Source organism: Chelon labrosus (genome assembly GCF_963514085.1).
Source record: "Chelon labrosus genome assembly, chromosome: 3".
Lineage (NCBI taxonomy): Eukaryota > Metazoa > Chordata > Actinopteri > Mugiliformes > Mugilidae > Chelon > Chelon labrosus.
The window spans coordinates 20579944-20600989 of record NC_140339.1 but is presented as its reverse complement, the minus strand read 5'-3'; the positions used below and the strand labels follow the sequence as shown (position 1 = coordinate 20600989).

At 39.7% G+C, this 21046-nt stretch overlaps 1 protein-coding gene across 1 annotated transcript in view; it reads right to left on the bottom strand.

Moving 5' to 3' along the window:
* The window catches only part of ush2a (Usher syndrome 2A (autosomal recessive, mild)), a gene marked incomplete at its 3' end in the record, with an annotated part of 180403 nt that overhangs the window by 141908 nt on the left and 17449 nt on the right, over positions 1 to 21046 (bottom strand). Inside the window, exons 5-14 of the mRNA XM_084541903.1 lie at positions 20681 to 20816; positions 17176 to 17239; positions 16299 to 16400; positions 15843 to 16032; positions 13756 to 13970; positions 11971 to 12192; positions 9840 to 9933; positions 3464 to 3659; positions 2360 to 2490; positions 2011 to 2218 (exon numbers count right to left, since the gene is read on the bottom strand). Coding sequence (XP_084398029.1) covers positions 2011 to 2218; positions 2360 to 2490; positions 3464 to 3659; positions 9840 to 9933; positions 11971 to 12192; positions 13756 to 13970; positions 15843 to 16032; positions 16299 to 16400; positions 17176 to 17239; positions 20681 to 20816 — 1558 coding nt within the window. The remainder of the gene's footprint in view (positions 1 to 2010; positions 2219 to 2359; positions 2491 to 3463; positions 3660 to 9839; positions 9934 to 11970; positions 12193 to 13755; positions 13971 to 15842; positions 16033 to 16298; positions 16401 to 17175; positions 17240 to 20680; positions 20817 to 21046) is intronic.

Sequence of the window (21046 nt, the reverse complement as noted above, 5' to 3'; positions counted from 1 at the left end):
GGCGGTAATAAATTGCCATAATCAAATCTCATTTCTGAAAAATACCTGTGGGAGCAACCAAACAAACAAGGACAGAAAAAAAAAAAGAAAACAGGTCTTGTAAGAAGGAGTGTGAAAAATACAAGGGTCTGCTGCAGTTTGTTTTAATCAACTTGGCACTGAATTAGAGAATTAAATGCCAGCGTCGTCCTTGATGGCGCACGGACGCACGCACGCACACATACGCAAACACACACGCAAAGAAACATTTCCAACATGCAATGCATAGAGCTAGGCAAAGACAAAAGTACATGAACACATGGCCACATCCAGACATTCTCTCTTATACATACTCATAAACAGACATATTTGCACACATACACGCACAACGCGGACCCTTGATAGCAAGGCTTAGCAATAACCACGATGCGTTGAGTTGAGGAGCGTTGGCCGGTTTTGCATTTCATACGAGCCTGGTCTTCAAAGACACACAGGGGAGAGAGTGAAACCATTTATCACAAAGAGAAGCACAACGGCTGGAAGCACCGCCAGCAGAAAAGCCTGTTTATTTTGGCTGCCGCAACACTTTGCGATATGGATGTGTGTATATGTGCTTGTGACTGTTTTGTCATGTGCACCCACTGTATACACTTTTGCTTTTGTGTGCACCCCTATGCACTAATTAAGACGCGTTATTTGACAACTGAACAGAGTAACGGTGCTCATGAAAAACACAAGTTATAAACAAAGTATTTGGGAGTTGTATGTGGTTTGATGCCGTTTGCTGCCTAAAGATTGTTGATGTTGCTCTTTATTTTCAATTTATTACTGTATCTTGTTAACTAAACCATCACCATCACTGAGGTTGCAGGCAATTATCAAAACACACTTATAAACACACAATTTTCAAATGAAAACACAACTAAAATTGCCGCCTCATGATTGTATGCCTCCGCTAACCAGTCAGGTTGCAGTTTACATCCCTGTCAGTCCAGATGTATAATATATGTAGCAGAGACTTAATAGGCTATAATAAGTGGAGTTTTTTTGTCCGTTTTTTACACAGTGATACCGTATTGTACTGCATTAGACTGTATTGTACTGTAAAAGACAGTCAAATTGTTCACATGCTGCAAATAAAGCTGGTTATGCAACAGCACAGATCTGCTGGGCTAATCAAATTGTTTTGGCGGGCTTTATGTGGTCATGGACAGAAGAGTGAAAGCGACATAGTCAAACATGTCATCTGTGGGCAGTGAAGTTGACTGTCATTACATAAAAATGTCTGCCTTCGGAGAAGCAAGCGAACTGGAGCCAGCTATTGCGTCAGTTGTAAAAGATATTAAGGCATTTGTCGAGAATGCCTTAACCACCTAATGTCACATACTTCGTCGCTCTGATTAGTTAGACTAGTCAGGACTATCCAATTGCATACAGAGGTATTCTTTTTGTCTGCACTGGTTGAACCACACCCCCATGAAATCCCAATGGAGTGTTACCAGATTCAAGTTATGTTATGAACTGAGTCTGGAGCCATGACAGCAGACAATGCTTCATATATGGAGCATGGGTCACTTGTGACTATATTGTTTCAGCATCGTAAACACACAATGCATCCAGGGTCACCCCTACTCAACGTGGGGACTCTTAAGACTCGTAGGCAGAGTTCTGCCTTATTTATTCAGAAAAACATAAAAAACACAGCTGCTATTATAAATGAATGTCTGACAAAGGAAAAGCCACATAAGCGTTGTCTGTTAGTAATAAGAGCTTTGAACAAACTAAATAATAAATAAATCTATGCAAAAATTAACAAATTAAAGTATTGAATATCAAGACAATGTGTGTAATTGACTTCTAAAAACCAGTCATTATCAATGTGATCATGTTGATGTATGCAACGTAGTCATGTGGAATGCTCAATAATGTGAGCACAGTATTTTCAGATGGTTACCTGTGATCCAGTCACTGAGAACACACATTAAAATAACCTGTAAGTCTGAAAGGCCCCTGAGTCACTGATCTGTTTACCTGTGACATGGGGTTTACACTGGCACCGTCCTGTGTGCTGGTCACAGCTGGAAACTGCTCCCATTGAGGTACTGATGGTTCCCAAGTCACTGCAGTTACAGGAAATGCAGCCATTTGGATTTGAGGCTTTAAGATTATACCAACCAGGGAAACAGTCTGCACACTGACGACCTGTTACTGCAGCCTTACACTGACACTGACCTCCTATCTGGAGGTGAGAAACAGAAGGAGAAAATGACATTCAAGGGAGAGAAGAAACAACAACAGTGTAGGAGAGAATTTATCGTGAAATGTTGAAGGGTTTTACTGGTCATCAACGACTTGCTGTGGTGTATGTGTTGGTATATACCTGGGCACACTCCAGGCTGCCGTTCACTGTTCCAGCAGTGTGACAGTTACAGGGCTGACACACATCAACTGAAGTGGGATCAGAGTCCTCCAGCCTGAAAAATCCACTTAGGCACAGCTCACAGTTCTTACCTGAGAGTGAGACACAGAAACATGGTGACACAGAGAGCAAAGATGTCAATAGATAAAAACCATGCAGGGTTCAAAAGGGATGATCACAAAAAAGTCCAGGTTTCAACTCTCTCTGTTGGACATGATAACAATTCATTATACTGTATATCACCATTATAAAATGTACTATGACTAAGCACAGTATGCCCACAGATGGTTAAATATTACCATTTCCATAAGCCCATAAGCGAATTAGGATATCAGAATACAGAAGGTTTCAAAACTAATCAGTAACACTGAAGTTGACTATGACAACTTCAGTTGTGTAAAAATGGTTAAAACCCTTAAAAATGATTCTGATATTAATTACCTGCTGTTAACCGAAGGCTGAAAAAATTGAGCCAACATGAAATGCCAAAAACTGCAGGTCCCCAAATGATCACTTGATGTAGGCTCAAGCTAGTCAATCCAGATAAACCTCCATATTAAAATAATCAACTACCAACTTTACAGTAGAAATAAATATGTCCTCACTCACCTTTTAATTTCAATTAACGCTTAAATGTATGCATGATTAATGCCGTGCAGACTTTGTCTCTGACTGCCTAGGCATTACCCGCCCACCTCGGCATGGTAACAGGTGGAGGTGTAACACTGCGCTATGAGAATTTATATGCAGTCTATGTGTTAGCCTCTTTAGTATTTGCTTTGATCTAAATCATGTTTTTTTAAGTTAATTGTCTTTTGTGCATTTGTTTGGAATTTATAAAGCTGCAGTCCACTGAGCTCTAAATGCCACCACAACCATGTTACACCTCTAAAACAGGAAACATCAAGTCAGTACCGGTTTCATAAATAGGGACTTGTGTTACAGTGTTGATGTATATTCCGGTACTGTAGTCCTTTGACATTAAGGATGATCTAAGAAAACAGCTTAGATCTTCTAAAATATGACAAGATGGTTAGTGTATTTACGTACGGAGCTACACAGTACCTGTGGTGTTGTGCATGCAGCTGTCACAGACGCCACCTCCCCCCCGATAGTGCTCATCTGGTTGGTCATCAGTTTGAATATCGTAGTGACAGGAGACAGCGTGGCCATGACACTGACAAGGTCGGCAGTTCATAGGCTGGAGTTGATCACCTGACCTGAATGGTTTGTCATTGTAGAGCGGTGCACAACGCTGGCACTGTAGAAAACAATTAAAAAATGTATGGAAACATAAACATATTTTTTTTATACAGTAAACATAATATATGAGGCAACAAAAGGTAATTTCAGCAAGTGAAGTCTGAAGCGACAATCAAAAACACTCTGTGAATGTGAATGAATTCCAGCTTTGGGAAACCAAAACATCCTGAGACAAGAGATTTCTATTCATCCAGTGGCACATATTAAATGTCAAAATGTGCAGTCAATGAAAATGACAAGTGAAAAGCTTGTATTTATAGGACAATGACAGACACAAGCACAGTGATAAGCAAAGTAACTGAATGAAAGAGAGGGGGTAAAAATGTGAAGAGAGAAAATCAGTGGCCCGTGTAAATCTAAATCTAAAGAGAGAGAAGAAGAATTCATATAACTCTAGAGAAAACACAGAGGTATTCTCTAGTATATAATAAGGAGCCAGAGCATTCACACACACTCAGCATAGGGAAATCAGACCACTAATGAGGAGTGACTTGCAACAGCCAGCGCTCTTTCACAGTCCCACTTTCATGTCAAAATAAACATACTAAGGTGTAAGTGGGGGAGTAGAAGGGGAGAAAAGTGGTATAAAAAATGCATTTTTTTTGTAGCAGAGAGCAGCAGAGGCGAGAAGCAGCAAGTACAAGCCCTTTGATTTTGTTCAGCAGTCAGTACAAATTATGGTGGACAAGGGGGGCATCAAATGGCGGGATTAAAAATGTATTAAAAAACACAGGAGTTCCTCCCATGTGTGACACATGCAGACCTGCACTGGGCCTATTATGTATGACACACAGAGTAGGGAGGGGTAGACAGGGGGAAGCCAGGGGGAGGGGTAGAATGAAGATGGAAATAGGGGGAAGAGGCTCCTATTTTGTATATGAGAGAAGGGAGTGGAATTATGCGCAAACTGCAGAAAACTGATGGAAACAGAGGAGATAAAGGCCTTTTTGTTTTAAAGGTTAGGACAGAAATACTAAATAACAATCCACAAGTGTCGGAGGACAATGTGTGGCAGAAAAGAAAACAAAGAAATAGAAAGAATAATGGGATCATGAATGAAATCAGTGTTCCAACGTGAAAATGACAAAAGGCTCAATGTAACTACATGAGGCAAGACCCAGGATGAAATCTGTATGAACACAAAATCGCATTAAAAAAATAATAATAACATTCTGCCAAAGGTGCCCCATGGAGTGTAGTTTGTCAGTTTTTCACGGTTTTGTTATGTTTGAGGTCTAACAAATGCTTTTAATGAATTTTGACCACACTGAAACTTTTTTAAGTAGCATCACCTTTTTCTCTGTGCATTACATCCACTGACTGGATACTAGTGGAAGGAATGTATCAGGTTTCTTATGCTCACTGGTGTCTATGTGCATCCTTGCGTTTTTAATAAATAAAAACCAAATTGTGACCCACTCAACAAATCGTTGGTCTATGGGGCAGCTGGTCCTACATTTCCTACTGTTAAAGTGTTTAACACTAAAACGCACAGTTACATAGTCTGAACACAATCTCTAGTGCTGTGTATTTGTATTGTGTGGGCACATGAACTCGTATATGTGTACGTACAGCATCTAGAGCGCTGCTCATTGCTACCTGATTTTTAATGAAAACTAATGAAACAGCAGGAGATTCTCTGGAGATGCAGACACACATACTATTACATACAAACAAATAACACTTTAAGAAACGAGTCAATAAAGACCTACACACAAAAATGTCTTGGGAAATGTAATTCCACAGGAGTACTTGCATGTTCGCTGTCTGCCTGTTCCTGTTGGTTCTGTCAGTCTGCCTGCTCATTTGTCTGCCACGCTGTTTGGTCTTAAGTCTTTCTGTTGTCATACCTACAGTAACTTCCTGCCTCTGTGTTTGTCCATGCTTCCTTTCCCCTTCTGCCCATCTGTCTTTGCATGTCTGCCTGTCAATCTGCAGCTCTGTGCCCGAAACCGTTTCACATATCAAAGGCACTTTTCGTTCCTCACTTCCAAAGGAATGCTCTCACTACATCTCACTCTTCGTCTCATCCGCTGGTGATGAGTCCAAGAGCAGGATGTAGTGAGCTCTCCACTCCCCGATCCCTTCCTTCTTCTGTCTCCCCGCTTTCTGAAAAACAAATCTCTCTGTACATCTCAACCCGGCTTCCCACTTCTCCCCTTCCTCTTTCGCTTCCCCCGTCTCTACCGTCCCCCCCAACTGCTTGTTCTCATATCCACGGTGAGTATGTGAGCAGGAAATATTACCATACCAAATGAAAGGGAGAGGATTTTTTTCTTTCTTCTCTTTTCTTTTCATTCAGCATTGCGTTACCTTCCCTCTCTCCCAGCCTGCTAATTAGTCGAGGGACTGGTGTTAGGGAGTTAAAAGAAGAGCGCACACGTTCATTCTTTTCCTCATACAAAAGGTTTTGATGGCACGCCATCGTCTGTACACAGTACCAACGGCAAGAAAAGAAGAGCACATAAGGAAGAATGAGTTTATGTGGCTTTAATTCTATTGCTTTTATCTTCTGCACATGGTCCATCCAATGTAACCTACAGGAAATTAAGTAGTCATTTAGTTCTGCTTACATCGGGGCATTTCTGTCTGTACTGAGTCTTAACGCTTCCAATATTTTCCTATCTTTTAACAATTTAATGGTAGAACACATCATCTCAATTAAGTAAATAAGGCGTGAGTGAATGATAAGAGGACAAGAAGCTATAAAAGCATCCATCAACAGATTAGGAAACAGCACATCGTGAAACCCTATGACTGTTATTACTGTACTTGATTGTTTTCTTCACTCGTTCTCTTTGCAAGTCTAGTCAAATGCTTAAAATAGGGAGTGAAACCACTGAGTGTGAATAAATGTGTGTGTTTTGGACTGTGAAGCAGAGAAGGGATACCATTTTACTTTATATCTGAATGTTTCGACAAAACCTGCTGAGTAAGGAGAGTACTCTAATGGATATGTGGACATTCAGATGGCCTGTCACAAGCATCTGTGTGTTGTATGTTTGTGTGTGTGTGTGTGTGTGTGTAAGAGAGAAAGAGAGAGAAAGAGAGAAAGAGGTAGAGAAGGAGAGAGTATGGTTGTGTAAATCTGCCGGGACAACTCATCTTATCCTAAATGCCACGACCAATTTCACGGTCTCAGTGGAAAGGTCGTGGCACTGGCTTGCGTATGTGTGAGCATGTTTGTGTGCACATGTCCGTGTTGTGTGTATCTAAAGTTAACCCCGTTAACCCCAGAGCTGGAGAAAATCTGCTGCTGAGGCAGACTTGGGCAAGAGAGACCCTGCGAAATGCCACTTAACGTCACTCGGCATCAATATCTATCACACAGATGTAAACACAGAAAAAATGTCAATTTCCGAATGTATATACAATATATAAATAGCAAAGAAGTTTTACAGTGTGCACCGTGTCGGTGAACATCTCAGGAAAGTGGCATCACTCATCAAGATGCTCACACACAAGGAATTCCTTCACTGTTGCCAAGCCTTTTACTACGATGCCTCAGGGTGCAGACACATAGAAAGGCTTGAAGGAAAGGTAGCTTGGGGTCTTTTCGCATCTGGCCAAAATTAAATTTTTTTAGTGATACTTATACCAGTAAAAGCCAAAGCCATTGTATAACTGAAAACAGTGTTTGTGATGTGCAGTATATCATATAGCTTTCAGACATGACGGAATCCATCAGTTGTGAAGAGACGTACAGAGACAGAGTGACAGAATGAGAGATCAAGTCTGACACAGAGTGCACATAAGAAAGAACCAAAAGACAGACTTAGAAAGTGGGTGTCCGTTTGTGTGCATGTGTATATAAGTGTGTGTGCGTGTGTGTTTGTGTGAGTGAGAGTGAGAGAGCAAGAGAGAGCGAGAGAGAGAGAGAGCGAGAGAGAGAGAGAGAGAGAGAGAGAGAGTTTAAGTGTGTGTCTTCTAAGGCCCCTGTTGATCATCTTGACACATGTCTGAGCATTTCTGTCACTTTAATGTCACTGTGGAAATTCTGCAGATTAGTACAACATCCGTCATGGTGCTAGGCCGATCCAAGTCAACAGAACGCATGCAATATTAAAGGCTAATATTCCTCACAGCCTTTTATGCTCCAATATTACAGAGACAGAAGAAAGGTCTTGCATATTCACTCAGAGAGATGACATGGACAGGTTTGGTAGAAAAGTGCACACACGCACAGATTATCACACAAAAAGGACTCTGTGTAGGCACATAGACAAATTACACACAATGTATTTCATAGCTGTGTAGCTCCTGTAGAGATTCATTTACATAAAATATATCCATATTGCTTATTTCCATTGCGTCTTTCAACACAAAAGAACTAATGTATGTATGAGAGAATAGGAAAGAAGCAGCTTGGGAGGATGTATCAACCTGAGACGGTAAGAAAAATGGAGGAAATGGAGAATGGAACATGAGAAACGGAGTCAAACAGGAATGAATTAAATACTTAGAAAGTGAGGCAATAAAGAGTGAGGGGGAGTAGAGGAAACGGCTGAGTGAAATGAAGCGAAAGACAAACAGAGAAAGAAAGAGAGCTGATTAGAGATGCATGCTGAGGGAATGTCATTGTTCTAGTCGATTTGAGACATTATTTAAACTGAGACCCGAGAGAGAAAGACAGAGCATGAGAGAGAGAGAGAGAGAGAGAGAGAGAGAGAGAAAGCCAGAGCATGAGTGACCCAGAGAGAGAAATACATGAATATGGTGTATAAAAACAGCAAAAGGAGAAGAAATAAACTGATTTTATTTATTGATTTTTTTTGCAATAGTTTTTACATGTGTCTAGAAGTATTTTCTATGGCATTTTAGTCTGGAGTTCATGTAAAGCAAGCAATATTCAATAAAAAAGTGTGTGTAGGGGGATTTTTATTTTAAGCTGAGATAAATAAGAGAATCAAACGAGCAGCTGTTAGGTGTGTTCGGGTGTACTCCGTCGTCTCTGTCTAAAACATACACACACTAATGCACAGACATGTGCATATGAATGATACATAAGTAGTGAATAATGCAGGCTGCCCTGTGCTGCAGTGAGGTGAAGCAGTCATACTGAACGTTTCACTGCTGAGCAACATGAGGCTTTTGTTGTGGTGATGCCTTCAACTACCCTGGCAAGTTGTATTGGCTTTGTTGCAAGCAAAAGTTTGGTGAAAAGGTGGTGGTTTAGATCGTTCTGTAGGGGCAACAATGGCCAGTAACTGACCAGTAAATGAACTCATAGCATGGTACCCTGCAGTATTCTGGCAACTGCCCAGATGTAGATCTGGTTGGTGGATTCCACTTATTCACATACATATCAAACCAGGTCCAAGACTTCTTTTTCTTCCTAATTGTGCCATTTTGTGAACAACAACAAAAAACTACATTGGAAGAGACAGGATTCTGATAGCTCTGTGTGTTTTGGTGGATTTAACTTTAAAGCGTTTTCATGTATGGCCTAAATCTGTGCTAATCATGCCTCCGTGCCGTATAATTAACTACAGTATCCACGACTTCTTGAGTGCTATTCGTTCTGCATCTGATCGGTCTCATCTATTCTGTTTTCTTATTATCCAATCTGTTGTCCAGTTTCAAAATCAACTCATTTGCTCTTTCCACCGATGGTTGACTGGTAATCAAAACACCAACTGCAAATGAACTGAACTGATTTTCTATTAGACATAAAAAGGTTGTGGTTTTTTTTAGAAAGATAGACAGAGAGGAGTGAGTGAGTGAGTGAGTTAGTGAGAGTGAGTGAGTGAGTGAGTGAGTGAGTGAGTGAGTGAGTGAGTGAGTGTGTGTGTGTGTGTGCAAGTAATTTATTAAAGAAGTCCTCTTGTCGTTAAGGAGGAAGGTGCTTAATTAAGACCATGAGTAGATTTTTCCCTGGGGGATTTCTGTGTGTGTGTGTGTGTGTGTGTGTGTGTGTGAAGGAGAGAGAGAAAGAGAGAGAGAGAGAGGCAGGCATCCAATGCTGTATACCTGGATGTAAAATAGATATTGATAACTGGGAACAGAAATCTTCTTTAAAAGAACAGATGGATCTTTCTGATACGACCCTCTAATAACATAATAACACATACAGCATAAAACATTAACAAAGAATGTGTGAGTTCCCCCAATACACTTACAAATGTGGATGCGGTCAACATGTCTGAGGTGTTGTTGTAATCATGCGCTTGTTACTCACGTTGTTTCCCTTTGTGTGGCTCTCTGGCAAACACAAACAGCGGTACGGTGTCACGCTGGTATCACAGTGGTCTGCATGGCCGTGACACTCACATCTGCACAGGTGACAGTGAAAGGAGGGCAGAGACAACAAGTGAATATTCAACACACCGGGAAGACGTGAATCTGGGTTGTTTAAAAATGATGATATAAAATGTCTTATTAAAGTGTAAAATCAATCTAACACAAATAGGACAGCAAACAATATTATAAAAGCGCCCTCAAAGTTTCTGTTTGACGGCTCCTTTATTTCTCCTCCATTGAACAGCACTGGAGTGCCAGCGGAAAGTTCCCATTCAACATTTATAAATGCCATCCTGAGAATTATCAGAGCAACTTAACAGGTAGTAGACAGCCATGTCTCTCTCTTTCTCTCTCTCACACACATACACATACACACACACAGCCCCACACACACACACGTACCGCACAACAGTCATTTAATTATTCATTCAGATATTCGGTTGCTTTCTCTCATTCTTCTCCTTTGTATCCTTTCACCTCTTGTTGTCTTAATGCCACTTTCTTTTACAAGCTGGTTATATTAATCAAATGTGAAACATATAAGGACTCCAGATTTTTTTCCATATCTAATCAGTGTTTAGCAATGTCTAACTAAGAAATTAATGATATGATTCACAGGATTAAAACTGAAAAAAGTGACAAAAGTTACCTGTCCTGCTCATATGTAACACAACTAAGGATATTTTTAATCTGGTGAACAAATATATTGTCAGATTGTATAATAATGTTTGTATTTTCAAAGAAATCAAGGCAAGAATGTGTAATAAGCACAATTGTTTGTGGTTTAACATTATACATATCACTATAACAATAGACACATCTGTCATGTGTCAAGGAACAGTCAGCATGTCTGAATAAAAAATGAAAGGGCAATAAACACCAGAGCTCCAACTTAATCAATATAAAGGGCAATGAGGCTACTCAGAAATGATCAGTTAATAATGACTTTTCTTTTACCAAGGAGGAAGGGGTCAAAATGAGACTGGAGGAATTAAAAACTGCTGTTTAGCTGGTAGTCATAGGTCTCTGCCTGGACTTTTTATGTTTTGTACGTATAGAAGATTATCTAGAAATGACAAATATATGTTTGAGATAAGGCGCACAGGAGATATTCTTGTCACAAGGTTAAAAACATTCTTATCAAAAAGGTTTGTTCTGTGTTTATCAAAAAAAGACATTCTGTTTGTATTGTTAGGTTGTTGTGAAATCTAATATTAAAATTAAGAATAGGTCACACTGCTATATCCTATACTAAGTACCACTGTATTTAAATGTTATTTCACTGCTACGCCTACATATCGTGTGACACACAGGACAAACAGTGTTCAGGCGAGCAGACATACACAAAAACACACAAACGAGCACATCCCTATCCCTATACAAACGACGACGCTCAACGAGAAGAGAGATAAAGAGATGGAAGAAGAATGAAAGAGAAGGGAGAGACGGGGAGGGTTAAAGAACGCACAGATGAGATTTCAGCAGCTCTAAATCTCTGTGTCTCCTACTTCAGTCTAACAAGCTACTAATTAAAACAGCTTAGAGGGAGGAGGAGGGAGAGAAAGAGTTAGAGATGATTGCCTCCTGCATAATCCTATAATTACCACAGTCATAAAAACGAGTCACTCTGTCAGTCTAATGAAGAGATGTGTTCACAATTACTCTCGGAAAGCTGTGCTCAAACTGAACAGTCTGTGTCAAAATATTTTTTTTCAAACCTTTTTTTTTTTTACCAATCAGCCCTGAAAGGATAGGCAAATATTTCTTTCAATCAATGATGTCAGTTACACAAAATTAGGACACAGTTTGAGGTAATTTTCCTACATTTATTTGTTGAAGTTGTTAACACTGAAAAGTCAGTATGCTGCCAGATTATCACAAGTATAATATACAACAATAAATACCTATGTTTGAGGATTGATGCTCCCAAATTTGACTTGTTGTCATTATAAGACAAAGATTCAGATTCAGACAGATTCAGACGATCACGTTTACCATAATTTACACAACATCAACAAATTTCATGAAAAACATAACACATGTCTGGATAAATACTGATAACTTTTTACCTGCCACTGATGGTGATCTCACTGATGGCAAAGAATCTGTGTCGCTGGTTCACGCCAACTGCTCTGGTGTGGTATTGTCCTCTCATATGGATCTTGACCTGAGCAGCTTGTACCATCTCCTGCAGGGCAGGACTGTTGTAGAAGTCATTATAACCCGGCCTCAGGTTTGGCTGAGAGGACAGCAAGCTGAATGTGATGTTACCTCCTGAGAAGGGCACGTCACTGGTACACAGGATACATAAATATTAGTCCAAAAAAAATAAATACATACATAACTAATAATAGTCACATTAGTATTGCAATTCTTGTACACGTAAATGAAATGTGGAAACATGGCTTTTGCCTTGCACAGGTGACCTAGGCATATTAAAAAAATCTGATTCAAGGCTGCTGTTTTTATGGAAAACATTATCATTTGATATATTCGGATCATTGGACCACTGGAACGGACCAAATGACAATTATTAGCCTCCAAAATCCAATACTGGTCACAGTATACAGCAGAAACACACAATTCATTCATTCATTCATTCATTCATTCATTCATTCATTTATTCCTGTCCCTGCTTTTAACGTGGCCCATATCTACTGTTTCTCCAGCAGGTTAACCCTACTTAAATTAGTAGGATTACTCAAAAAGTTACTATTAAAACAGAGACATCTAAACTCACATGCATGTTATTGGTGTATGTATGAAAGAGCGCTGGGTCATACCAAGGGAATGATGAAATAATAAAGTGCTACCCATCAACATTTAATTAAAATGTTCACCTAACATCAAAATTTATGTTCAAACTGATTTTACTCAGCCGCCCACTTGGCTCACTTTGCTTTTTATTATAAAATTACCAATTTATCTGCACATGTAGACAAGAGGCAAACATGAAAACCTGAAATGACTGATGTGTGACTAAATTCATCTTGCCCAAACACTCCAGTGGGCTTAGTGAAAGCAATGAGTCTTGCAGGATTAAATAAATCTATGCAGAAAAAAATATAAATCTTGCATGATCAAATAAAGTTCTCTTTTTGATATAATTATCAACCGCAGAGTGCATTAATGTGTTATCAATGTGAGGTTCAATTGCTCTCATGCCAATTTGACTAATATGTATGACTCTGCCAGGAAAGGTTGTATGTGATGTTGTCATTTGTCAGTCAAGTGAAAAATAAGCAGTGACTACATAATCTGTGATCTATCCATACCTGTTCTATCTAGTGCCAACCAAGCCCTCCATACAAGCAGCTATGCCAAGATTGAGTGTGTGAGACTATGTGTGTGTATGCTCCAACTATGTTCCAAGTCCAGTTCTGTATTGAGTGCCAGCTGAGCGCCTGTTACCGGGCATGTGCCAAAGCAACGCTGTAGGTGGTTAGCTTTATAAATCTAGTTACTGTGTGGGTGCCGGTGTGTGTCACCTGAGTTAGTGTAAAGGGTACGTGTCTGGTTTCCTTTGATTTCTTTTGACTTTTGATTAGTGTGTGTTGTGCATGTGCATGCATAAATGCACATGCACAACACACAGGATTTTCAAATGCTTTTACTGTATGTATGTGTCAAAGAGGCAACTTAACATTGTCAAACCACAACCAATCCCTCATCTATTCTCACATTATAAATCCTAGAGGCGTGTCTTTTTGGACACAGATGTGGATCAATTTAATTTCCGTCATCAACGTTCAAAAGTGCTTCAACATATCAGTAGATATGGATGTTTTCCTGCAAACAATCAACAACAACAATGAAGACTTTTTTGTGCCCCAACATTCACCTGTCATACCTACCTGGGCAGCTGAAGACAGTTGACCGAGTCTGGTGTACGTAAAGGCCCGTCATTCTGCATTTCAAACACACTGCAGTTTCTGGCCATATACTGCCAGTCCAGCCAGGGCTGTTCTGTGATGGTGCCAATCTCAGGTTCAGTGAGGTCAAGCTTCCGTCTCTGGATCAGAACTGAATCCGGCAAGAGGCCGCCAAACTGAACTATAACATAGAAGACCTGGAGGACAGAGAGATACATGTTCACATGAAACTGTATAATAAGACATAACAATAAAAAAATAAAAATAAAAAAAAAACAGACATTTATCTAATCCTACTTTGTTGAAGTGTCAAATGTTTCTGTTGGCACCGGGTGAGACATATTTATTCGCTTGTATAATTTCTTATTTATTGGTTGCTGTGTGTCAATGATTTTTATTTTGTCTTGGCAGCCCCAGATCCCAGTCAAATGCACCCTGCCCACTGCACCAGGGCCTTGCCAAAAATACTTGAATATTTTCATAGCTGCCTGGCACATTTAGGCACTGGCAAATATCAGAAAGGATTACATCTACCTTTATTCTAACTAAAAATACAGAGGTACGGTAAACACTTGGGATAGATTTCTTAAAAAAATAAATAAAAAAAAGGATGGAGCATGCAGTTGTAGCGTATGATGTATTACTGGCAGCTGGCTTTTATGCAAACTGTTCTTAATATGTATATATCCAGTCAGTGTTCATGCTGATGGTTTAGATATGGCATGCAAACAGGGCAGATGAAAACTGAGTGAGTAATGTTATTTCTGTCCCTTAATGCTATGCTTAGTCAACAAAGTAATAGCAACAGCCTAGTGTTGGTGATTAGCATGGCATCTTGTTGTCCATGTGTAGTGTTTTTTAATTCATGTTGTTGTTTTTTTTCTTTTCTTTCTGGACACGGAACCAACACAGATGATTTTTCATCTTCAACAAATAAAGTCCGAAACGGAACAAAAGTATGCCCAGCTGTTGACCAGCTCTGGGCCGATGGGCAGCAAACTGTACAAAACTAATTCATTCTTGCTAACAAGATTGTAGTGTGCTGGTGGATTGGCAGCACCTCACCCTGAGCCTCTACTTGTAAATGCTGCAAACACCAGGGAATCACTGTAAAAAGACAGTTTGCCAGTGCAGTGTTTTGTTCCACACCTTTTGCCAACCATATGTGAAATGAAGAAGAATATTATTATGTTGTGGCATTACCATTGTTATTACTCATCTTTATGTTGGAAAACTAACAATATAATTAAGGGGTTAATTCTAAAACAGACAACACTCACACAGACACAAAGAAATAGTTTCCTATTACACATAAACGGTATGTGTGTGTGTCTGTTTGTAGGTGTGTGTGTTTTTAAGTGTTATCTCGCACTACAGTGCGGGCTGGGACAACTGGGTTTCACAGCAGGGAGTGCATTAAGCCGCCACCACTGCACAAACCCCCGCACACACACTAACACACATACCCTGAACTTCAGAAAGCGTCTTTTATCTGGGGACTTAAGTTGAGCGACCACATCAGGACAGCTCCCAAAATCCTGCCTACACTCACAGATGCACTTCCGAGCGAAGAGGGATGAGTCCTTTGACAACACCAGTGTCTACAACACCCAAATCCAGCAACCTGCATCTGTTTCTCTCTCTCTGCCTCCCTGTGAAGTGCTTAGAAAGAAATGACCACTGCACAAACAAGTGCAAGCCGATACAATACATACAAAATTTAATGACATCTCACCAACATGTTCTTATTAGTTGATGTATTAACTTCCTATAAAGGCGCTACATAATTTACACCACTATTCAACTCATTCCCATTTGAATCTTGACAGTGAAAATTGAACTGCACTGCATTCTCACCGATTTAATGCCTCAAGCTAAACACTGAAATAGACCACTATCACAAAAAATAGCAGCAGTCTTGAGACTAGTGTTGCGTTAATCAAAAAAATCTCAACAGATAAAACACTATACTTGACTGTCTGTTGTCTGTTTCAACACATACCTGTTTGTCCTTATTATAGAATAATATTGCGTATGTGTCTGCTTGTAGCTGATGCCACATGCATTACCTGGTATTGTCCATTAGCCAAATCCACTGTAACAGTGACTCCTTCATCCAGTTCCTGTGTAGTCATGATCTTAGATAGCCATGTGGTGCCCATGTCCTGGTCATTGATATAACTGAGTGGGTGGGCGTTGAGGTTTAGTCTTAGGACTCTGTCGTTAGTGGTGTCCTCCACAGCATTGGGAATGCAGTATCTGTAATAAGTGACATTACTTTAATACCCATTACTGCCAGTGTTTTCAATAGAAGACATTTACCTTAATTCTGCTACTGCTTAACACCAAAGATAAACCCGACAACTTTCATAATCACTAAGAAATTAGGACATTCAGAAGTGGCCAACACACAAGCTTCTCAAAAGCCAATACAAATGGTTTATTAAAGAATTAAAATAACTCATAATTTTCAGGCTGAAATGACATAATTATATTATGTTATATTATAAGTTCTGATACTGTACCTCTCAACTAAAGGGTGTACTCTCGGGTGACTGGGAGGACAGCGACATTCAGACTGGACATGGAGCTCAGGCAGGACCCCTGAGAACAACTCTACTATTTCCCTGTTAAGACAAGATACAGTATATTTAACAACAAAAGAGCTCTGAGAAAAGGGGAGTTAATTGGGATGTAAAAAAGTGCCAATTTAGTTTTGTATATTCTTAAAAGTTAGCTTTTTTAAAACAACACTCAACATATACAACATGACTTTACTACATATAAAAGTAACCAAATAAAAAGGGGGAGCTCCCAGACTAAAAAACATAAATGATATTAAAGAAAACAGGACTTCTACTTCAAGATAAAATCTTAAACCTGTTGATGGGCTTTTGAGTGAACATTTAGTGCAAAGTAGAAAATCAAAGGCATAAATTGAAAATTCACTATTTCACTTTGTCTTACCCCAATCTTGATGAGACAAATGTGTAAGCTCCAAGTCCTTACTTTGTGCATTACATCACTGGTAAGCAAAACACTAATTGCTTTGTATTGAATTCTCAGGAAAATCCTCTAGAAGGTGTATGGATCTTAAAATGCAATGATTAGCCTTCCCCTTCTTTCCCCTAACCATCTTTTTCTTTATCACTCCAGACTGCCCCTCTTCTCCTATCGACTTTATCTATACGTATCTGTCTATTTCTGCTCATTTCTATCCCTTTATTCAGTCTACGTAAAGACAGACTGACCTCTTTTCCGTGTAACTCATAGTTCCTTTCCTTATCCCTTTTAACCTTTTCTTACTTTCATTTCCTTTGGTCCCTTTATGATTCCTCCCTCCCTTTTCTCCCCATAGTTGTTCATTACCTGTCTCTCTCTATCTCATTCTATCCAACTCACCTGTTGGTCAAAGTGGTGGGATAAAATCTAAAGTCCTGCATCCGCCCAATGAACTGATTAGACCCTGGAGAGATGAAAGGAGAGTAGAAAAGGACATAAAGAAGGTGTTAATGGGTTTGCACTGGAGGCAGTGAGTGAGAGGATTTCACAGTATTTAGTAGATTATCTTATCAGTTTCTTGATACCAGCTAAGTGAGGCTGCCCACAGCTGCCTATAATGGCCAAGTTCACGATACAAAGCCAGACAGGATCCACCACACTCTTCATTTGTCTCCACTAGAGAGCAGCAAGGCTTCTGAGGGTAAATTCATTAGTTTGGATGGTAGGAGGCCAAAATAGGTCTGTCCGTATAAAGACAAACAGTTATTACCAACCTGTTTCATTCATTTCCTCCACTTAGGAAAGAAAATAGTCCTTCACTGAGTTTCATTAGTGTGTTGCTATACTCCTTTTAAACCGAAATGATTCTTGACTGTAAAGCCTGATATACAAAAACACTTTTTGTTATGGGCACACAGAAGTCTTGAAATCTCTCTAAACTGTGGAAAATGGTATTTAGTAGAACTCTAGAGGGTTAATTAATTACTTGCATCGAAGCGACGCAGATCACAAAGGCTATGACAGGTCAGAAATGCATTTCCTTGTTCAAGTGTCTCAGCGACTGGACAGCACAGAAAGTTCTCCCTAGTTCAGCCTACTAGTAACCGTCTTCTCTATGTTCTGTGCTGGAGTGATTTCAGTGAAAGTAACTGTTGATCCATATTTATTAACTTCAACTCCAATATGAGCAACTCAGTTCCACTCGCCATCGTGTAAAGTACAGACTGAAACTCAATACAGCTGACTAGTTGCCGCCATCCCTTTTAGTGGCATAATTATAGAACAATGCCTGCACACCAGCACACAGGTATAAATGCTTTCACTAGCGTAGCGCCCTTCGGCATCGGCTCCATCTAGACCAGAGTATAAACCAAACTTTAGCTATTCTCTTTGTGACCCAATACCAAAGAAATACCTTCAAGGTACAGTGAATCAGGAAATGTTCACACTTAAGAGGTTGGAACAAGCAACACTAAAATGACATTCTTACAGAAAAACAAAGGAAAGGGAATCTGCAAAAACTCCAATACAAAGATGCCAAGTTTTCAAAGTCTTTTCAACATGCATACATATGTGGAATACCTCAAACATAATGGCATAATGTCCAGTCACACATGAAGATATTGGACTACACAACAAAGACACTGTCAAACACACAAATAAACACAGGCAAACCCCCAACGCATCTCCATCCACAACCATACATATGTTGGATGGAACATAAGAGGCACACAACACAGAGGCTGCTGCTGGACCAAACTGGGCCGGAGTCTTACAGTGTCGAACCAACTTCTGTCTAGTTTGACAATAACTCTTAGAAGATGGGTGACGTCTCAAAGTATCGTCAGAACTACTGCCATGTCTAGCTTTGTGTGTGAAAGTGTGTGTGTGTGTGTTAGAGGCTTTACCATGTGCATTCCAAAAAGCATCCTTACTTTAGAGTGAGTTTGTGTGTGCGCACATGTGTATTTGCATTTGAGAGAGGCTTTGGCGTGTTTGGCCCAGCTACAGTATGAGCGTGTGTGTTTTGGAGGGGGGTGTGTGTGCATGTAAAACAGAGAGAGAGAGTGAGCGAGTTATGGGATGTAAGTGTGTTAGATCAGTGTGTGGTTGTGCAGCCTTAGGCTTTGGCTCAGGATTTCTTTAGCGTGTGGAAATGGGATTATGCCTTCCTCTGAAAAGCACTCTCCCCATTGTTACTGGGATGATGCAAGGTATAAGCCTTAATTCTCTTCTCTGTGTAGGTCTCTCTTTTCTTTCTGTGTGTTTTAGTTTCTGTCATCCATTTCTCCTCTCCTTTGTTTTTATCTTGTTAGAACGTATGGCAGTTAATGCTGGGACATAAGAGGTACTACATGTGCGGTTTGTGCCTTATTCTCCGTTTTGTCACAGAGAAACACTCATTATTATAACATGCTATTTACTATTAATCCAACTCCTAGGTGATCCAGTGATAGCCATGATTATTGATGGTAACAGCCAGGACTGTAACAACAGCAAACCTTCAGCAGCTAGTTTGTCAGAAACAAATCTATACAGCACTTTTTTCCAAGAAATACGTCACAAAGTAAATTTACTTACCAAAACATTAGATACACTAATAAAAATGAATGTGTTCTCAGATTACAGCCCTGTACTAAATCCATCTTCATGATGGTAAAAAGGTTCTGTGGTGCCATTAAACAGTATTACATTAAAGCTAAGCCCATTGACTAAAGTGTGGTTGTAAAATAATAGAAACGTATTAATAGTACTAGAAACCACAGCATCCTAATTTAAAAGGACTGTTATATTGAATGCGTTTATTTTCACTAGTGTACCTTGTAAACTGGCAAGTCAGTCGACAAACCCAGAAAAGAAACAAACACACAGTTTTAAGCCGTTTGCATTAGCAATAACTCTTCATCAGGTATTATGCACAGCACTACGCCAAATCAGTTCTCTTAAAAGTTAATAATGATCTGTAACAGTTGATTCAGAACAATGCTTTTTGATCATGATTTGATTAAAAGATCATGCTTTGATTATTGAACATTTTAAAGGATACTGTTTGTGGCATTTAAAGCTCTTCTCTTGACAAGTTCTTGTTGAACATACAGCATTTGGTTCGTAGGTTCCCATCCAAAAACAGACATAGTTGTTAATCAATACATCTGATCAGCATAATCAATCTACTGATCAGAATTCCAGACACAACCCCCAGGGTTAACAACCGCACTCTCCCTCACAAACACGCACGCACACACACTCACACAAGCACACACACACACTCTCCACCCCCGAGCCAATCACTTGCATTGATCACCCCCTCTGATGTGATCTTCAGCTGATCAGATGCTACCTGCTGTGAACTAGGGATCAATGGCTGATAAACGAGAAGAAAAACACTCGTTTATCACCCTGGAGATGAACGGATATCATTTTTCTCTCAATTTCTCTGCTATTGACTCTGAGACGGCTCGCAGGCACCATGAATCAATCACAGCTGTGTAGTTGAAGCAGGATAAAGGCTGCGAGGAAAATAAAGGTGAAGTAGTCATTGACACCATATTAAGATATACAGACACGATAAACTAAAAAGTCATTTTTCTTTGCTTGGAGTGAAGAAACAGACAGTGTTCCGCGTTGAGGAAGTTGAAGGTGGAGCTAAAAAAGCATGATCCAGCCGCACTATTTGAGATTACTGATGCAGTACAAACATCTTTATTAATGGTTGAAACTAACCTGCATTCTAATTGAACAGAAACTAAATATTTCTTTTACAGTTTGGCCGCATGAGATATTTCAAAGAGCCACTGAATACATTTAAAGAATCTAAAACTATGGCATAAATAATTTGTCTAAATACTTAAAAAAATCTGAAAACTAAAAAACTTAAGTGCTAAAAATGAACATTCATCTTTACCATTGGAGTGGACTCCCACCCACATGGCACCGTCCTCGCTGACATCAGAGAGCCTGGTATTCAGAAGTTGTGTGTCGAATGGTGTCCCATCCTCCTCAAGCCCGTCCAGAAAGAGACTCGCATGTCTGTCATGGATCTGGAAATCAAATACAGCCAGAGTCATTGGAAACATAAGTCTGATGACCAGAGTGAAATACAAATTGTGAAATTTGTATTTCCTTGTTATTATTCTTGTGTGTATTTCCAGCTTTATACTGGATATCGTGTCCTGTATGAGCAAATCAATGAATGTTAAACTAGGCCTTAACATTATCTATATATGCCAAGTTTTGTAGTAATTAACAAAGATGATCAAGTGATAAGTCA